This window comes from Rutilus rutilus (assembly GCF_951802725.1).
Source record: "Rutilus rutilus genome assembly, chromosome: 25".
NCBI lineage: Eukaryota > Metazoa > Chordata > Actinopteri > Cypriniformes > Leuciscidae > Rutilus > Rutilus rutilus.
This window is the reverse complement of record NC_140229.1, coordinates 30,023,475-30,042,900: the sequence shown is the minus strand read 5'-3', so window position 1 is coordinate 30,042,900 and position 19,426 is coordinate 30,023,475. Positions and strand designations below refer to the sequence as shown.

The 19,426-nt window shown below is 47.4% G+C and overlaps 1 protein-coding gene across 1 annotated transcript in view; it reads right to left on the bottom strand.

The window, feature by feature from the left end:
- LOC311284941 (uncharacterized protein) overlaps window positions 1-19,426 on the bottom strand; it is a 227,028-nt gene that overhangs the window by 74,291 nt on the left and 133,311 nt on the right. Inside the window, exons 17-19 of the mRNA XM_084400254.1 lie at window positions 11,469-11,609; window positions 10,031-10,279; window positions 1,659-1,842 (exon numbers count right to left, since the gene is read on the bottom strand). Coding sequence (XP_084256380.1) covers window positions 1,659-1,842; window positions 10,031-10,279; window positions 11,469-11,609 — 574 coding nt within the window. The remainder of the gene's footprint in view (window positions 1-1,658; window positions 1,843-10,030; window positions 10,280-11,468; window positions 11,610-19,426) is intronic.

The window sequence follows — 19,426 nt, the reverse complement described above, 5'->3', positions numbered from 1 at the left end:
TATTATAGTTTTGCATTTTTCATTAGTTTTTATTTTTATTTCGTTTTGACTTTTTGTTTTCAAATTCAGTTTAGTTTTAATTAGTTTTTAAAGTGGGTTTGCTAGTTTAGTTTTTATTTTTTGAAAATGCATAGTTTTAGTTTAGTTTTTATTAGTTTTAGTGTTAGTTTTAGTCTTTATTTGGGTTATTTGTCAGGGGCAAGATTAAAAAAGGTCAGAAAAAGTATTGTGTAATAATAACTCAACAAAAACATTTTGAAATTCCTTTACCTCTTACAAAATCCACACGCCGTACCAAAAATCTACACATCTTCTTTACAGAATTCACACCCTATACAAATACCACAGCTGTACAATTTTCACACCCTATGGCCTACTAAATTTACCCTATACAGTCAATAGCCTACTCATCTGGATTGAAGCAGCAGACATTCAGTGTAAAAGTAAAAAGTAAAAGTAGGCCTACACTTGTTTCAGACTGCTGTAAATAACTTATGCTGTTGTTTGTTAGCTCAACTGTGTTGAAATTAAGTTGTCTGTCTGAAATAAACTAAACTATTCAAATTATTCAAAAAATTACATAACATTAATATTTGAATCGCAGCTTATATAACGTTAGTGTTTTGACATCGACAACCACAACCAAAAAGTGCATTTTACCTCAAACTTGCGACTAGTTAACTTCCTAAAGAAGGCGCAATCGCTTCTCGGGTCGACATTAACACACTGACAAAATTATATTCAGAATTTAAAATATTTTTATACCACTTTTTAATGTGTGATTGTGTAAAGGTGTTCACGAGATAGAGATACCAACCTTTCGCGAACTTGCTTTCAACGTCGAACCAACACTCGTTCTCATGGAGACGCGGTGTGCACGGAGGGGAGGGGCTGTGTGTGTGTGTGTGTGTGTGTGTGTGTGTGTGTGTGTGCGCGCGCGCGCATGTGAGTGACAGAGAGACGGAGAGAGCAGGGAAAGGAAATGCAGCGTGTTTTAAATAGCGTTAAAAAATGAAAGACCTTGACAAAGACGAAAACTAAGGACATTTACTCTATAATTTTATTTTATTTTAGTTAGTTTTGCCAAACACACATTACAGTTTTAGTTAGTTATCGTTTTTTTGTAATGCCTCGTTTTTATTTTTATTTCAGTTAACGACAATGTTTTTTTCCCACCTAGTTTTCGTTTTTTCGTTCGTTTTCGTTAACGATTATAACCTTGGTTCAGACGCGAGTAAAAACTTGAACACACTGAAGAGCCGCTGAAGAGTAGAAACTGAAGCTGTGTCTCTAACTGAAAGACTCTGATATTGTTGTTCATGTTTAATACTGTAACGCATCTACTGTATAAAGTGCTGTCTGAGTAAACGTGACGAGACAGGAGAGTCTGAATATAAACATTTTCACATCTCTATGAACAGAAGATGCTTTCTGAACTGCTGTTTTCTCATTTCTGTTGTGTGTGTATTGTGTTATTGAGAGGAAAGAGAGCAGCACATATTGACATATTCATCTAAATGCCGTTGGATGTTCACTTTTAAACCCTAAGCGGAGGACAAAAACATGACTTTGCTGTGAGTACATCAGGGCCTTAACCTTAGAGGGTGCTAAAACTGAAAAGGAGAATAAGATGACTAATGAGGTGATGAAGTGGACACCTTCAGTGGGGAGCATCTCTGTTGCTCTCTCTTCCGTAGCTTCCTTTGCCTCTGCTTTTATCTGAGGTTTCTCTTTATCTACCAGGTCCTGAGGCGCGTCCAAGGAGCCACAGCATATAGCAAGCTGGAATAGGGCTCTAGCTAGCCTGTCTCTCATTACACATGTCAGGAATGCCTGAATATCCTGAGGACACACACAAAAAAACAAGCACAATCAGTCATTTCCATAACACGTTATAAAGTAGAAACATTCATGTTCAATTACAGGGTTCCGACGCCTCGGTTAACTTCAAATTCAAGGAGCTTTCAAGGACTTTCCAGGTCTAATACCCTCAAACTCAAGGACTTAATGTGGGACACATTTCAAGTAAGAGCAAGGTTACATCGTGTTACCCTGTAAGATACATTGTTACAGTTTTGCACGCGTGAACGTCATGGCAACGTACAACACAAAGTACCTCACGCGGTAAACACTTAACGTAACACGTAAACGCACGTAACTAACGTAAATGCGCAAGCTAGTGCGCATGGGCCACGAAGTGTTGGCGGAATAACACATTAGCGGATCGGAGGGAATCATATGGAAGCACTTTCAAGGGCCTGTATCTGTGTGTGTTTTAGGGCTGCAGCTATCGATTCTTTTTGTAATTGATTAATCTAGCACTTAATCGATCGATTAATCGATTTAGCCATTTAGTGTTTATAAGTGCCAGTGCCAACAATTATATAACAATACAGTTAAGTCAACTTACTGTAAAACATGTATAACATGTAAAACTATGAATACAAACTTAAATAGTAAAGGCCATTTGGCCTTAGTTTTGTCTTCTTAATACAACATTAAAAAAAGGATTGCATTTAACTGCAATTTAACTTCAAATTGCATGCATTGGAGACACCTACTGTCACGGTTCATAAATCCTTTGTCTCTTTCTTGTCTCATGTTCTGTTGTTGTGTGTGTGTACTGATTGTGTGGGCGTGCCGGCTCATTAGCGCTCATCAGCAATCAAGCTCATCACTCCCGTCACCAGCTGCAGCTCATCTCATCATCCTATATATGCTCACCACTTTCTCATCTCCTTTGTCAGATCGTTGTTTGTGGTGTTCCGGTAGTGTTCCAGTCTGCGTCTCGAGTCCTGTGCCTTCCTTGTTCCTGTTCGTGTTCCTGTGGATTTATTCTGGATTATTCTCATCACTGGATTCATCTCACCGCTCTGCTGCACATCCACTTCCGGGTTCATCTGGCCATCGGGGTCCCTGCGCCGCTAGCCTGTCTGTTCTGGACTTTGATCTTCCTTATAACATATATACAATAAAGAGCTTTTTACTTGCATCTTGCTTCCTCTTCTCATTCGTTACAGAACGATCTGACCCTGAGCATGGAAGCAGCGAGTGGCTCTACAACTTCAATGGAGGCATTTTTGAATAAATGCATGCAAAGAATGGACACTCAGGAGAGAAATCTCAATGAGACAGCTTGCGCTGTTCAGGCTCTAGTGGCGCAGGTGTCCGGCCTCACCCAGCAGATCCAACAGCCTCAAGTTCCCACTGCGCCACCCGCACCGCCGATTCCCCCACCACCACCAGCAGACCCATCCCAGTCGGAGCCCCGCCTGCCTGTTCCTGAGGCTTATTCAGGTGAACCTAATTACTGTCGATCTTTCCTAACCAGGTGCTCGATGCACTTCTCTCTACAACCCAAGACATTTCATGATGAGCGAACCAAGGTTGCGTTTGTGTTGGCGCTTCTGACTGGGAGAGCGGCGCTTTGGGGAACGGCGGTGTGGGAAAATCAGGAAGAATGCTGCTCCTCGTTCCAGAAGCTCTCCAACGAAATGAGGCAAGTGTTCGACCGCGCCGTTGCTGGAAGAGAGGCTGCTAGAGTATTGGCGGATTTACGACAAGAAGAGAGGTCCGTATCTGACTTTTCGATCGAATTCCGAACTCTAGCAGCAGAGAGCCAATGGAACGAGGAGGCGCAGTGGGACATGTTCCTGCATGGGCTGGCTGACCGCGTCCAAAGAGAAATCTACGCCATGGACCTTCCCACCAAGTTAAGTGATCTCATAGCTCTGGCTCTGAGAGTGGACACACGTCTTTCTCGAGCTGACCAACGTCTTCAACCTAATCGGTTTCCTGGAGGGATCGAGGGACAATGCTCCGGAGGCAGGGACGCGGTCAGCCCCGTCAACGATCACGAGCCCATGCAGGTGGGTCGAGCCCGGCTTTCCCGGGAGGAGAAGGAAAGGCGGAGATCCCTGGGCCTTTGTATGTACTGTGGAGGAGCGGGACATTTTGCTTACAGTTGTCCGTTAAAAGGCCCAGCCCGACAGTAAGTATGAGGCTACTGTCGGGTGGGATCTCTGCCGAGAAGACCTCATCCACATCTACTCTCCTTCCGGTAAGACTCCGATGGTCAACTCACCTCCACGACTGTCGAGCACTTCTGGATTCAGGGGCTGAAGGTAATTTCATGGACCACACATTTGCACGCAAGTTTCAAGTTCTCCTCAGACCCCTCACGCATCAGATTGCAGTACACGCCCTCAACGGTCAAGAACTCCACCACCATTTCACTGGCCACCGAAGACATCACCCTCATCACATCAGGCAATCATAACGAAACCATCTCCTTTTACATTCTGGACACTCCTTTTGCACCCATCGTCCTTGGTCACCCATGGCTCACCCGTCACAACCCCAGAGTGGACTGGCAATCAGAGTCTGTGTCGGCGTGGAGCAGTTATTGTCATAAGTCTTGTCTTGTGTCTGCCTGTCCGTCTGTTTCTGTCCCTGTGTTTCAGGAGGAGGCAGTGGATTTATCTAACGTGCCCGCGGAGTACCTGGACCTGAAGGAGGTGTTCAGTAAGTCTCGGGCTGCTTCTCTTCTGCCGCATCGTCCCTATGACTGTGCTATAGAGTTATTGCCAGGTACGTCTCCGCCTAAGGGCAAGTTATATTCACTCTCTGTTCCGGAGAGAGAGGCCATGGAGAAATACATTTCTGATTCTCTAGCAACAGGGTTCATCCGCCCTTCTTCTTCTCCAGCGGGGGCGGGGTTCTTTTTTGTGGGTAAGAAAGATGGATCGTTGCGACCTTGTATTGATTACCGGGGGTTGAACAGCATCACGGTAAAGAATACTTATCCTTTGCCGTTGATGTCTTCAGCTTTCGAGAGGTTGCAGGGAGCATCTATCTTCACGAAATTGGATTTACGAAATGCTTATCATTTGGTCCGCATCAGGGAGGGGGATGAGTGGAAGACCGCTTTTAACACCCCCAGGGGGCACTTTGAATATTTGGTTATGCCTTTCGGCCTTTCCAACTCCCCAGCGGTCTTCCAGGCACTTGTTAATGACGTGTTACGAGACATGGTCGATCAGTTCATATATGTCTACCTGGATGACATATTGATTTTTTCATCGTCTCTCCAGGAACACGTGCAACACGTCCGATGAGTGCTTCAGAGGTTGCTAGAGAATGGGCTTTTTGTCAAGGCGGAGAAATGCGCTTTTCATGCACAGTCTGTTCCTTTTTTAGGTTACATCATTTCGGATGAGGGAATGCGCATCCTGAGAAGATTAAAGCTGTGGTGGATTGGCCAAGTCCAGATTTCCGTAAGGCCCTACTGAGGTTTCTGGGGTTCGCCAATTTCTACCGGTGTTTCATTCGCAATTTCAGCCAACTAGCCGCACCTCTGACCGCCTTGACCTCCCCCAGAACGACGTTCAGGTGGTCAGACGCAGCCTTGGCTGCGTTTGCCAAACTGAAGGGTTGCTTTGTTTCCGCCCCCATTCTGATAACCCCTGGTCCATCACGTCAGTTCGTGGTGGAGGTCGATGCGTCAGAGGTGGGGGTAGGTGCAGTGTTATCCTAGCGTTCTCCTTCAGACGACAAGATGCATCCTTGCGCGTTTTTGTCGAATCGTTTATCCCCTGCCGAGCGCAATTATGACATTGGCAACAGAGAGTTGTTGGCAGTCAAGTTAGCATTGGAGGAGTGGCGCCACTGGTTAGAAGGGTCGGGGGTACCTTTTATCGTCTGGACCGATCACAAGAACTTGGAATACATTCGGACTGCTAAAAGATTGAACTCCAGGCAGGCTCGGTGGGTTCTTTTTTTCGGTCGTTTTGACTTTACTCTCTCTTACCGCCCGGGTTCCAAAAACATCAAACCCGATTCTTTATCGCGTATTTTTGGCCGTTCCGAACGCCCGTCTACTCTCAAGTGCATTTTACCAGAGAATCTATTCATCTCTACACTCACATGGGAGATCGAATCGAAGGTCAAGAAGGCCTTTAGAAGGGGTAACGCCTCCGGCTCGTTGTCCACCGAATCGTTTATTTGTGCCTGAGGGTTTACGGTCCAGGTTTTTCAGTGGGGTCATTGTTCCAATGTGGCTTGCCATCCAGGAGTTAATCGCACTCAATTCTTAGTCAAGCAACGATTCTGGTGGCCCCGTATGGCTCGTGACGTTCACAGTTTTGTCTTGGCTTGCTCAGTTTGCGCCACGGGTAAGACTTCTAATCGACCTCCAAATGGGTTGCTTCAACCACTGCCGGTGCCTTCGAGACCCTGGTCCCATATCGCTCTAGATTTTGTCACCGCCCTCCCACCCTCCCAGGGTCACACGGTAGTTTTGACCGTGGTGGACCGGTTCTCGAAGGCGGCCCATTTCATTCCCTTGCCCAAATTACCCTCAGCCAAGGAGACAGCGTTGATTGTCGTTAACCACGTCTTTCGGCTACATGGCCTCCCGACAGAATTTGTGTCCAAATTTTGGCGAGAATTTTGTAAACTCCTGGGGGCGACTGTCAGTCTGTCCTCTGGGTTCCATCCCCAGAGCAATGGTCAAACTGAGCGAGCCAACCAGGATTTGGAGAGAACGTTGCGATGTTTAGTGTCCAAGAATCCTTCCTCTTGGAGTCAGCAACTGTCTATGGTGGAGTACGCCCACAACACGTTGCCAGTGTCATCCACGGGCCTATCACCGTTTGAGTGTAGTGTAGGGTACCAGCCACCAATTTTTCCTAGTCTGGAATCCGAAGTCGCGGTCCCCTCCGCCCACGCCTTCGTCCAGAGGTGTCACCGCACTTGGACTAGAGCCCGTGAGACTTTACTCCAAGTGGGGGCGCGCACCAAGGCCAAAGCCGATCGCCACCGGCGTAGGCCTCCCGTATACGTCGTCGGTTCCAAAGTGTGGCTTTCTACCAAGGATATTCCTCTCCGCTCCGTTTCTAATAAGCTTGCACCCAAATTCATTGGCCCGTTCTCTGTCACTAAAATCATTAGTCCGGTGACAGTCCGCCTTAATCTTCCTCCAGTGTACAGGAGGATTCATCCCGTCTTTCATGTGTCCAAAATTAAGCCCGTTTTTTTTGCTTGCATTAATTATTCGGTCAATCGTGTTCTGGACTCGAGACGGAGGGGACGCGGATTTCAGTACTTGGTGGACTGGGAAGGTTACGGTCCGGAGGAGAGAAGTTGGGTACCAGCTAGAGACATCCTGGATCACTCCCTTATCGATGATTACAATCGGCATGTAAGGGAGTCTGGGAACGCCAGGAGGCGCTTTCTTGTCTCGTGTTCTGTTGTTGTATGTGTGTGTGTACTGATTGTGTGGGCGTGCCGGCTCATTAGCGCTCATCAGCAATCAAGCTCATCACTCCCGTCACCAGCTGCAGCTCATCTCATCATCCTATATATGCTCACCACTTTCTCATCTCCTTTGTCAGATCGTTGTTTGTGGTGTCCCGGTAGTGTTCCAGTCTGCGTCTCGAGTCCTGTGCCTTCCTTGTTCCTGTTCGTGTTCCTGTGGATTTATTCTGGATTATTCTCATCACTGGATTCATCTCACCGCACTGCTGCACTTCCACTCACCGGGTTCATCTGGCCATCGGGGTCCCTGCACCGCTAGCCTGTCTGTTCTGGACTTTGATCTTCCTTATAACATATATACAATAAAGAGCTTTTTACTTGCATCTTGCTTCCTCTTCTCATTCGTTACACCTACACATAGTGTAGCTTTGAAAAGGGGAATGTTTTATTGCAAATATGCATTTTGTTAACCTGTTAAGCTGCAACCCCACTTTTGAAAAATCCCCAGAAATGACATACCCAAACTGAAACACATACAGTTCATGAACCCTTTGTACTAAAAGCACAAGTATGATCTCATTTGAAAGCTGACACCTGGCAGTTTATTGTAAATGTAGAATTAATTATTGTCATAATGAAATTTTTTTTTATAAATAGCTTCAAAGTTTTGTAAAGTTATTAGAAATTATTTTTTAATTTCGCGGCCGCGAGTAGATTGCGTCATCATAGCTTGTGTAGTATAGAGCCAGCTCCCAACCCAACTTTGAGAATAGATTAACGGCGATATTTTTTTTATCGCGCGATAAGAGTCTCGCGTTAACGCAGCACGTTAACGTCGATAACGGCCCACCACTAATATATATATATATATATATATTTTTTTTTTAAGTGACAAGACAGAGAATATTACTTGTCTGATATATATATATATATAAATATAGCTGCGAGCAGCGATGGAGGGCCCAAGCCGGTGACACTAAGTGTAACTAAAGGTACCAGGGTGGCGGTGCCACCGGCTTGGGCCCGCAATCGCTGCTCGCAGCTATATTTATATATATATATATATATATATATATATATATATATATATATATATATATATATATAATTTTTATTTTTTTTTATATTCACAAACTTTCAAGAATTTCAAGGACCCGTGGGAACCCTGCAATTAATCAAACCAGAGCAGAAATGGCATGAATAAGTTCATGGATATGTACAAAGAATGGCTTAAAGTGAATGAAGAGGGAAAGGTCAATCAAAAGAGCAACTGCATGAGGACCATAAAGACTCAATGGTTATGATGCAAGTCGTTGGAGAAACATTTCTGTGTGGGATTAGCAGATGATGAGCGTGACATCACATTAATGAGGAAAGCAACCGATCCCTCTCCTACTCTCATCGTTAAACCCATTTACATCCTTAAACAGCTGAAAGGAATTACCACTGCAATTACCAGGAATGAAGCATGAAGTAAAAGAATAGTTCACCCAAAATTCTAATTCTACATCATCCACACACTTTTTGAAGCTTGAAAGCTTCAGTTCCAGTCGTAATTGCAAACACCAAGCAAATAAAATCTCCTTTTGGGTTTTGGTAAGTAGAAAGTACATGATTCTGGTTTGGAACAAAACAAGAAAGAGTACTTTATAAGAGAGCTTGGGGTGAACTATCCCTTGCATCTCATTAGGAATAATAATTACAAGTGGGAACTCAACCACCAAACCTTGTTTTAGAAAGACAAACACTTTTACGTAAAGGCTGCTCCAAACAAAAGGCAGCAAAACTACACCGCTATATTGTGTTCGCCCATATGCAAATCTTACCGAAGCTTGTTTTGGAATTCCTAGATGTAAACTCACAATTGTAAGAAAACAATCAGAATTGTGAGATAACCTTCAAGTTTAATACACTCCAGGATTTTTCTCCATATAGTGACTTCAATGGGGTCCAGCGGGTCGAAGGTCCAGATGTGAGTTTCAGTGCAGCTTCAAAGTCTCGACACGATCCAGCCGAGGAATAAGAGTCTTATCTAGACAAACCAGCGGACATTTTCTAAACAAAATAAACATTCATATACTTTTAACCACAAATTCTCATCTTGCACTAGCTCTCTGATGCGCGCAGATCGAGTCTAGTCTCGAGTAATAAAACACTGACGCATAGCCTGAGGCAACATACCTTTTGACAGACTCTCACTCAGAACTTGTAACAAGTCCGCTCCCAACTCTGCCCAGAAAGACTTGAAAAAGTCAACTGGGAGGCCATCAATCCCAGGAGCTTTTCCCGATTCCATGTCATGAAGGGCCTTATATAGCTCCCCCAGGTTTAGCACACCTGAAAGAGCCACATTACCCTCTTCTGACATCTTTGGTAGGGAGCTCAAGAAAGTGCTGTCTACATCACCCTCCGTTTCATACTTTTCCTCAAAAACCTTAATTTCTTTTCCACTGAAGAAAGAAAGACTTGAGCATCTTGGATGACGTGGGGGAGAGAAAATTATCAGTCAATTTGAATTCTGAAGTGAACTACTCCTTTACCTCGAATTTGCTCTGAAGCACTACAACACTGTTAGGAGTTTTGGAAAAACCTTTAGTAAGTATGCACAAAAGTAATAGAGGTCAGTGCCAAAACAAGCACTGCTTTAACTTAGCAAGATGCCACCCATGAAGGACAGCAACTTGGGCATTTTCAGTGTGGTTAGCAGACATCAAACATCCAAACCACAAGAAAAACCAGCTTGCAAACGAATACTCGCCCTTAAGTTGCTCACCTTCGTCATAGTTTCACTGAAGATGCCTTCAGAGTTGTTGAAGACTTCCAGGACTGCATCGGTGGCGGTCATATTTGCATATTTGCTCCTAAGCTCGGAGTTTCCCACCTGGGAGTAGATCACAGGTCCTTGGGTGGGATCCAGCAGGCTCTTCTTGATCTCAAACATTTTGTCATCCACCTCCTCCAGAATGGTTTCTTTGGCCTTTTCCATGTGGCAATACTCAGCAGCTGATGCCTTATTCAACATCTAAGAACACAGCATGAGCAAATAAAGTCTTATCCATTGGATTAAGAATGATGGGAATTTTAGAGTGCAACAGTTTCACAGTTCCAGAGTTTGGGAGAATTCTTGAAGGATGTATTTTCAATGCTTTGTAGATAGGGATGCACCGATATGAACATTTTGCAGATGCCGATATCCAATAATTCTTTATACTTAGATAAAAGTAAATAAGCGCATTTCTTCACACACACACACACACACACACACACACACACACACACACACACACACACACACACACACACACACACACATGAATTGGAAACACTCGATCTGGACGCTTACTGTTATGAATGCCTGTGCAGCAATGTGAAACAACGGCAAGCACACACGCAACTTCTAAGGAAAGACTGTATTCTCGAACTGTTTCGACTTTAATCTCGAAATGCTAGATTTTCTTTCTTTTAGACTACAGAATTTATTATACTTGTCAAAACGATAATAGGAACTCCACTATGTCTCTCTTTACATTTATTTTGTCCTGTTGTCGGCTTCAGCTAAGAAAAGAAATAGTTCGCCCCACACGTCCAAAATTCATAGCACACTTTAGATAACCTTCGGCAGCGAGTGCAGGCTCTTTGGTGGAGCTCTGCTCTGAAGGAAGTTCCATCGTGACAAATGAATGGACTACTAGCGGACTCGGAGTGACATGAAGACATGAATCAGAGATGTTCACTAATTCCTGAACCGTGCTTTGCGCGCGACCCGAAAAAAAAAAGAAAAGAAAAAAGCGGATTTGCATGATTTACGAGAGCATAATTTTCAGGTCGGAAAAGCCGGATTTCCGGATTTATCCGGAAGAATCACATCCCTGAATAATGTTTTCATTATAATTTTATGTAGCCGATATGACAGACTTGCGCTGCACATGTTGCACTGAACTCTATTTTCCTTTTTGAAGTGATTCAATCATATTTCAAGCAACTCAATCCCATCATGTTGAACAGTGGCATCTGAAGAGTCTCAGCTGAAGGAGATAATACATTATTTGTCAGCTTTAATATCTCAGCTACATTTTCTGCAGACACCGACATGGTGGCCGATATATCGTGCATCCCTATTTGTAGTGAGAACCCTCAACACCGAATCAGACATTTCCGAAAGAGGGGTGGACAGACCCAAAAAATATGGCAACAACAATAGGGAATCTTACCGAAATGGGCAACCCAAAACTCTGGATTCTGATGCCGAGTTCATAAGGCGACTCGCAACTATAATGGTCTGCAAGGTGCTTCAGGAAATCAGCAAGGTCAAATCTAGGTGTCGTGCTTCTTCTCCGGAATATTCTGAGACTCTAAAGCAAGCAGAAAACCACAGCGTTACGTCAATGCAGATGTATAGGAATTGTTTTGTTTTTTTCTCTGTATTGTGTCTTCCCTATTATATTGGTTATGTTGTGTGTGTTAAACAAGTGCAGTGCTGTGGAAAAGAATTTCCCCCTGTAGTCCATGAGCCAGGGGGGTCCATCGGTATCAACGGGGGGGGGGCAAATGCTATCATTGTTTTTTGGCAAGGTATACACCCCTAGTATTAGAAAAATCACGATAGCAGTGCAGCGGTGGTAGCAAAATCACTTTTTTGAGCTCATGAAGTTACTAACCCCCTAAAATAAATTCCGTTTTTTAAATCTGGTGTATATCTGGTTTAGGCTCATGCTAGGGATATTGTCAATATTCTATAATATGGTGCTTGGTATCGTTGGAAAGGGGACCTTTTAGGCTTTCATTTAAGCCCAGTACTGAATCTGTCTGACAAACACAGAGGTCACATGACTTCTTTAAACCAAAAATAACGTCTCGGTTACATATGGTAACCCTCGTTCCCTGAGGGAGGGAACGGAGACGTACGTCGTGGTGAACGACGAATAGGAATCTCGCTAGAGAGGCCAATCTACTTCGAGTGAAACTAAACGAGCCAATGCATATTGGCGTGCAATCATTTGCATCAGCTGTGCAGCCTCGCAGCGCGGGTATTTAACGAGCAGCTGGTGCGATTGCACTTCAGTTTTTTGCTGAGGAGCCGAGCCGGTGAGCTGGCTGCCCCGGCGGGTCGCAGCAGATGTGGCGACGGGACGTACGTCTCCGTTCCCTCCCTCAGGGAACGAGGGTTACCATATGTAACCGAGACGTTCCCTATCGTCCGGTCACTACGACGTACGTCGTGGTGAACGACGAATAGGAATCCCTACCAAAGCGCCACAGCTGCTGCACCCCATCCAGCGCCCTGAGCAAGCCTCTACACCTTCTTGCCTGGAAGGACGATAGGAGAGGGCTTACACCGAGAGTATCCGTCACTGTTGTTCCGTGATAACCCATACAGTGAGATTATTGGATAACACTGGGAAAGCGTGCCCGATCTGCGGGAGGGGAACGCTGCGGGAGCCACATTCTTAAGAAGAGTTATGTGGGAATAAACATATGGACTAACCCAAGGGTTGTACTGCATATGAATAGTGGGTGACTTAGCCCAAGGGAAAGACACGGGCTTCCGTTTAGGAGCAGCCGTGGAAGATATACACATATGGGATCCCCGTAGGGTCACACATATGGGACCCAGCCTAGACCCGGTTCTCAAGGATTCAGCGGATAAAGGCCTGGCACCAGACGCTCCGCCACGTCCGGGCCGAGGGTGTTTGGAGGACTCGACAGGTTTTGACTCTGGAGCAATAAGGGTGCACAGTAGGGTGCAGCAAGCCGACAGAGCCGGTACTCACAGTGCTTCTACCCGTTTAGGGCGAGAACACGGGAGGACACCGGCTCTACACGTAGGCTATAGTATCTAGCGAACGTGTTTGGTGTCGCCCAGCCCGCAGCTCTACAGATATCTGTTAGCGAGGAGCCACGTGCCAGCGCCCAGGAGGATGCAACGCCTCTTGTGGAGTGTGCATGCAACCTGAGCGGGCAGGGTACGCCTTGAGCTTGGTAAGCCAAGGCAATGGCATCCACTATCCAGTGGGCCATCCTGGCATCCAGACAGCCTTCCCTTCTGCTGGCCTCCGTAACAGACAAAGAGCTGGTCTGAGGTCCTGACGCTTTGAATTCTGTCCACGTACATACGCAGAGCGCGAACGGGACAGAGCAAAGCCAGGGCTGGGTCTGCCTCCTCCAGGGGCAGCACTTGCAGGTTCACTACCTGATCTCTAAAAGGAGTGGTAGGAACCTTGGGCACATAGCCAGGCCGGGGTCTCAGTACAACATGGTTGTCACCCGGCCCGAACTCTAGGCACGATTCGTCGACCGAAAATGCTTGCAGGTCCCCTACCCTCTTGATCGAGGCCAGTGCAATCAGCAGCAAAGTCTTCAAGGAGAGAAGCTTTAAGTCTGCTGACTGCAAAGGCTCAAAGGGAGCATCCTGAAGTGCTCGGAGCACCAGGGAAAGGTCCCAAGAGGGTATGGAGGGAGGCGAAGGAGGATTTAATAGTCTCGCCCCCCTAAGGAACCTGACGACCAGGTCGTGCTTTCCAACTGTTTTGCCATCTATGTGGTCATGATAAGCTGAAATAGCGGCAGCGTGTACTTTGAGGGTGGAGGGAGACAGCCGTCGCTCCAACCCTTGCTGCAAGAAGGAAAGCACTGACTCTATCGAACATCTTCGGGGGTCCTCTTTGCGAGAGGAACACCACTCGACGAACAGGTTACACTTCAAGGCGTACGCACGTCTCGTAGACGGCGCTCGCGTAGAAGTGATGGTGTTAAGTACCTCTGAGGGTAAATCACCTAGAACCTCCGCATCCCACCAGGGACCAGACATGGAGTTTCCAGAGGTCCAGACGCGGGTGCCAAGGGTGCCCCGTCTCTGAGTCAGAAGATCCTTCCTCAGAGGAATGGGCCAGGGAGGGACTGTCACGAGGAGCATGAGTTCTGAGAACCAAGTCCGGGTGGGCCAATAGGGAGCCACCAGAAGGACCTGCTCCTCGTCCTCCCTGACTTTGCACGGAGTCTGTGCAAGTAGGCTCACTGGGGGAAAACGCATTTTTGCGAAGGCCCCGGGGCCAGCTGTGAGCCAGTGCGTCTGTGCCGAGTGTTCCCTCGGTCAGGGAGTAAAACAGCTGGCAGCGGGAGGTCTCTGAGGAAGCAAAACAGGTCTACCTGAGCCTCCCCGAACTCTCTCCAAATCAGCTGAACCACCTGGGGGTGGAGTCGCCATTCTCCCGAAGCACAGCTCGTGATAGCTCGTCGGCCATACGGTTGAGCACACCGGGGACATACATGGCTCGAAGCGACCTCAGATGCTTCTGACTCCAGAGGAGGAGATGGCGGGCGAGTTGCGACATGAGACGGGAGCGTAGACAACCTTGTCGGTTGATGTACGCAACGGTCGCAGTGTTGTCCGTACGGACCAGCACGTCTCTGCCCTGAAGCGGCTTTTTTAAGCGGCTCAGAGTGAGACGTGCTGCAAGCAACTCAAGGCAGTTGATGTGCCAATGCAGTTGGGGGTCCGTCCACACCCCTGACACTGCATGCCCGTTGTACGTGGCACCCCAGCCGGTGGCAGAGGCATCTGTGAATACCACAGCATGCCTGGACACCTGTTCCAAGGGGACTCCTGCCCGAAGGAACGAGGGGTCTGACCACGGGCTGAAGGTCTGGCGGCACGCCGGTGTGATTGCCACCCGGTGAGTGCCATGATGCCACGCCCATCTCGGGACTCGGCCGTGAAGCCAGTGCTGAAGCGGTCTCATATGGAGCAGCCCGAGCGGAGTTACCGCTGCTGCAGCTGCCATATGCCCCAGGAGCCTCTGAAAGAATTTCAGTGGGACCGCCGTCCTGCCTTTGAAGGTGTTCAAGCAGTTCAGCACCGACTGAGCACGTCGCTCTGTGAGGCGCGCTGTCTGTGCGACCGAATCCAACTCCATACCGAGATAAGAGATCCTCTGCACGGGGGCGAGTTTGCTCTTTTCCCAGTTGACCTGAAGGCCCAGCTGGCTGAGGTGCCTGAGCACGAGGTCCCTGTGTTCGCATAACTGATCTCGAGAGTGTGCCAGTATGAGCCAGTCGTCGAGACAGTTGAGGATGTGAACGCCCTGTTCTCTCATGGGAACAAGGGCCCCCTCTGTGACTTTCGTGAAGACACGGGTAGACAGGGACAGGCCGAAGGGCAGGACCTTGTACTGATATGCTCGACCCTCGAACGCAAGCACAGAACAGCCTGTGTCGAGGAAGAATCGAGACATGAAAGTACGCGTCCATCAGGTCGATCGCTGCAAACCAATCTCGGGGACGGATGCATTCGAAAATGCGTTTCTGCGTGAGCATTTTGAACGGTAGCTTGTGAAGGCTCAGATTCAAAACTCGCAGGTCCAAGATTGGTCGTAACCCATCACCTTTCTTGGGTACAATGAAGTAGGGACTGTAGTGCCCTGACCTCATATCGGCTGGAGGGACCAGCCGATATGAGACAGCTCTATCGCGTCCTTCGCCAGTAGGACTGCGATCTCCGCGCACAAGACATGGGCATCGGCTGCTCTCACTGTAGTGGAGTGGATGGCCCGAAACTTGCGGGGACGCCGGGCAAACTGAATCGCATAGCCGAGCCTGATGGACCGAATGAGCCAGCGAGACGGACTGGGGAGCACTAGCCAGGCTCGCAGAGACCGTACAAGCGGGACCGTAGGTGTACCCGGAGTGGGGCAGCGAGGTGGAACACAGGGGCTCGGCTCGGGAGGCTCTCTCTGGGAGGCGGCCCGCAGCGGAGTCTGAGTGTGCTGTGCAACACTTACCCGGTTCCACGAGGCAGGAGGTGCAGGAGGCGGCTTGGTTGCGTTCTCGAACCGCACACTGTTGCCTGCTGGCGATAGAAGAGGCGGATGAGAGTGGTGAGGATTCTCTCCTCCCACTGCTCTCCTGGCCCTCTTCAGACCCAGGGATAGAAGAACTGCTCTTTTTTTTTTTTTTTTTTGAGAATTTAGGTACCACTGTGACTCCAGTGGTGGAACACTCAAAAGATTTGTTCCCCGGCCCTCACCGGGTGAGAGCAGCTCCACCCATCTCCGGGTCACCCATCTCAGGGGTGATTGTTTCACCGACCACTTAAACAGTGGCTGAGACGGGCGGTGTCATCCTCCTGCAGCGGACACAGTAGAGCAGGCTGTGCCGGAGTGTTTTCTCTTTTTTTTTTTTTTTTTTCAGGGGATGACACCCTTGGCGACGAGTAGACTGAGGGGCGGCCCATGAGGCACTCTGGTGGTACGTCGGGGAAAGCGCTTCAGTCTGCTGCTAACTGCGGAGAACTGCTGGGCCAATTCTCAACAGTGTCGCCGAAAAGGCCACCTTGTGAGATGGGAGCATCGAGAAAGCATACTTTGACGACGTCTCGCACCTCTGCAAGGACAGCCAGGGGCGTTTCTGGACCACCAAGGTGGACATCGTCTGGCCGAGGGCCTGCGCTGTGACTTGAACACGGTCAGTCGACAAGCGCAGCTCAACTCCGGCTCAGAACTACCCTCGTGCAATAAGAGTGCCTTGGCCTCGCATGCAGGGCAGAGGTGGCTCGCCAGAGGCACAGCCACCCCACCATCGAGGGTAGCGAGAGAGGTGAAAACTTATGCAGAATTTGGCGTTCCATATTTTGGCACCAATATAGCTCCATACTCCTAAGTTTTCAATGCACATCCGAGAAAGACCCGGGAAAGCATGGCTGTCAGTTCTGAATCTGATTCAGCATAAGCACACACACTATTACAGTGGGAACTCAGCATACCCTCATTTCCAGAACAAAACAGGCCCTCTCTCCGATGCAGCAATCGACATCTGCCCTCAGCTGGAGCCCTGAATGAAACGCTAGGTTCCTCCAATTTTGAAGGACCAGCAATCCCATCCAGAAGCTGCACAACTTGTGATGCGCTAGAGAGGGAAGGGCCCTAGGGGGTTGGTTCCCCGAAGGAGAAGCCCTCAGCTCTCAGATCACCCAAGCCATTCTACTGAAGTAGACCTCTCCTGGTGGCCACCAGGGAGGGCGCTACAACAGAGAATAGACAAGGAGACCACGCACCTAGAGCGCCGAGCGAGCGCTGGGTTGCCGTGACAACCCGCGCTGCAGCCCGGCAGCTCGACGGCACACGACACGCTGAGGAGCGAGAGATCCGTCGGGTTTTCCCCGCGGAAGTTCTCGCTGATCTCCACGGTCCCCCAGAGTGTTGAGCAGACCTGCAGCTGTGCTTTTACACACAAGCAGCGGCTGGCCAACAACAGAGGGGACTCAAACTTTCCGGAGAAAGAAGAGTTGACCGGCGTGCCGACGTGGTCATGTTCCCGTACGAGAACATGAACCACCCACGAACACAGTCTCACATGTTTCCCAGGCATGCGAGACAGTGATCGTGGCCGTCAGTGAGGACAGGAAACGACCGCAACCAGAAACACACGGGTGGAATGTCATCTTTAGAAAGACGCAACTCACACCCATGTAAGCTCTTTCAGGGAAATACTCTCCTTGGTACTTAAGCACGCAGGGGAACGGTCGCAGCGGACACAGACAGGAATATGCAACCTGTCGTGCGCTGTCTCTCTTCACGGCGGTCTTACCAGCCATAAGAACGGCTATTCAGCGCTCTTGGCGCACCGTTACCAGCTGTGAAAACAGCTTTTTTGTTTTGCTCAGTAACACAAAAACAAAAGAGAGAAAAAGAAAGTCGACCCCGCTGCTGCGCTGTATCGCCCGCACCAGACACGAGAGATCATCTTGAAGAGCTTGCTCGTTGTTTGATCACTCAGTAGATTAAACAGCATCGAAACGCTCGGCTCCGAAGCAAAAAGCTGAAGTGCAATCGCACCAGCTGCTCGTTAAATACCCGCGCTGCGAGGCTGCACAGCTGATGCAAATGATTGCACGCCAATATGCATTGGCTCGTTTAGTTTCACTCGAAGTAGATTGGCCTCTCTAGCGAGATTCCTATTCGTCGTTCACCACGACGTACGTCGTAGTGACCGGACGATAGGGAACACACATTTTTTCACAATTTCCGCCTAAACTGTATGCTTTCTTTTATCCCTGTGGCATGAAAGAACACCACGGACACAAAACTCAACAACTTCAATACTCAAGGCACTCTGATGACTCAGAAAATGTATAATATACCCATACTATTTATTTGTGAGAGCCTTAACCCTCAGACGGTCCTCGGTCATTTCTGACCGAAAAATTTTCTGTTTTGAATTTCTAAAAATCACAGCTTCATCGGAATGTTATGAAACTTGGTGACTTTTGTGGCATTAGGTATGTGAATACAAAAAAAAATTGGGGTCATGATCCGAGCATGCTAAGTGGTCGTAAAAAAAATAGTCACACTACAGGCCTTCGGTCAAAAATGACCGACCCATAGGAAATGAATGGGAATTTGACAAAAAAAAAAAAATTCTCCGAATTTTTGTGTGTACAATCTACAAATCGGCCACAATCTTAAAAAAATGTACACCGCTGTAAAGGGGTGACACTCTACAACATCAAGAGTGCAAAAAAAGACACACCCACCTACACACACACACATACAAACACACTTTTATACACATACACACCAATAATTTTGATTACAAAAAATCTGTTTTGAATTTTTAAAAATCACAGCTTCATCGGAATGTTACAAAACTTTTTGACTTTTATGGCATTGGGTATGTGAACACATAAAAAAATTAAGGTCATGATCTGAGCATGCTAAGGGGTCGTAAAAAAAATAGTCACACTTGTGGTCTTCGGTCAAAAATGACCCCCATAGGAAATGAATGGGAAATTGACCAAAAATGCACTTTTATAATGGATAGATGGACTTTTATAATGGATAGATGGACTTTTATGATGGATAGATGCACTTTTATAATGGATAGATGCACTTTTATGATGATATATGCACTTTTACGATGGACAGATGCTCTTTTATGATGGATAGATGCATTTTTATGATGGATAGATGCACTTTTATAATGGATAGATGGACTTTTGGGATGATGATGGGACACACACTTTGAATGCGCATGCGTCGCGTCTGAACGCGTTGTTGTCTTTGGAGTTCTACCGATTTGATTTATAATTCTTGATTTTTCTCTTTAAACTCACTTACAATGAACATTTTCTACTTTTCCTCACTGAGAAGCACTACTGCTCAAACCTCATAGTTAC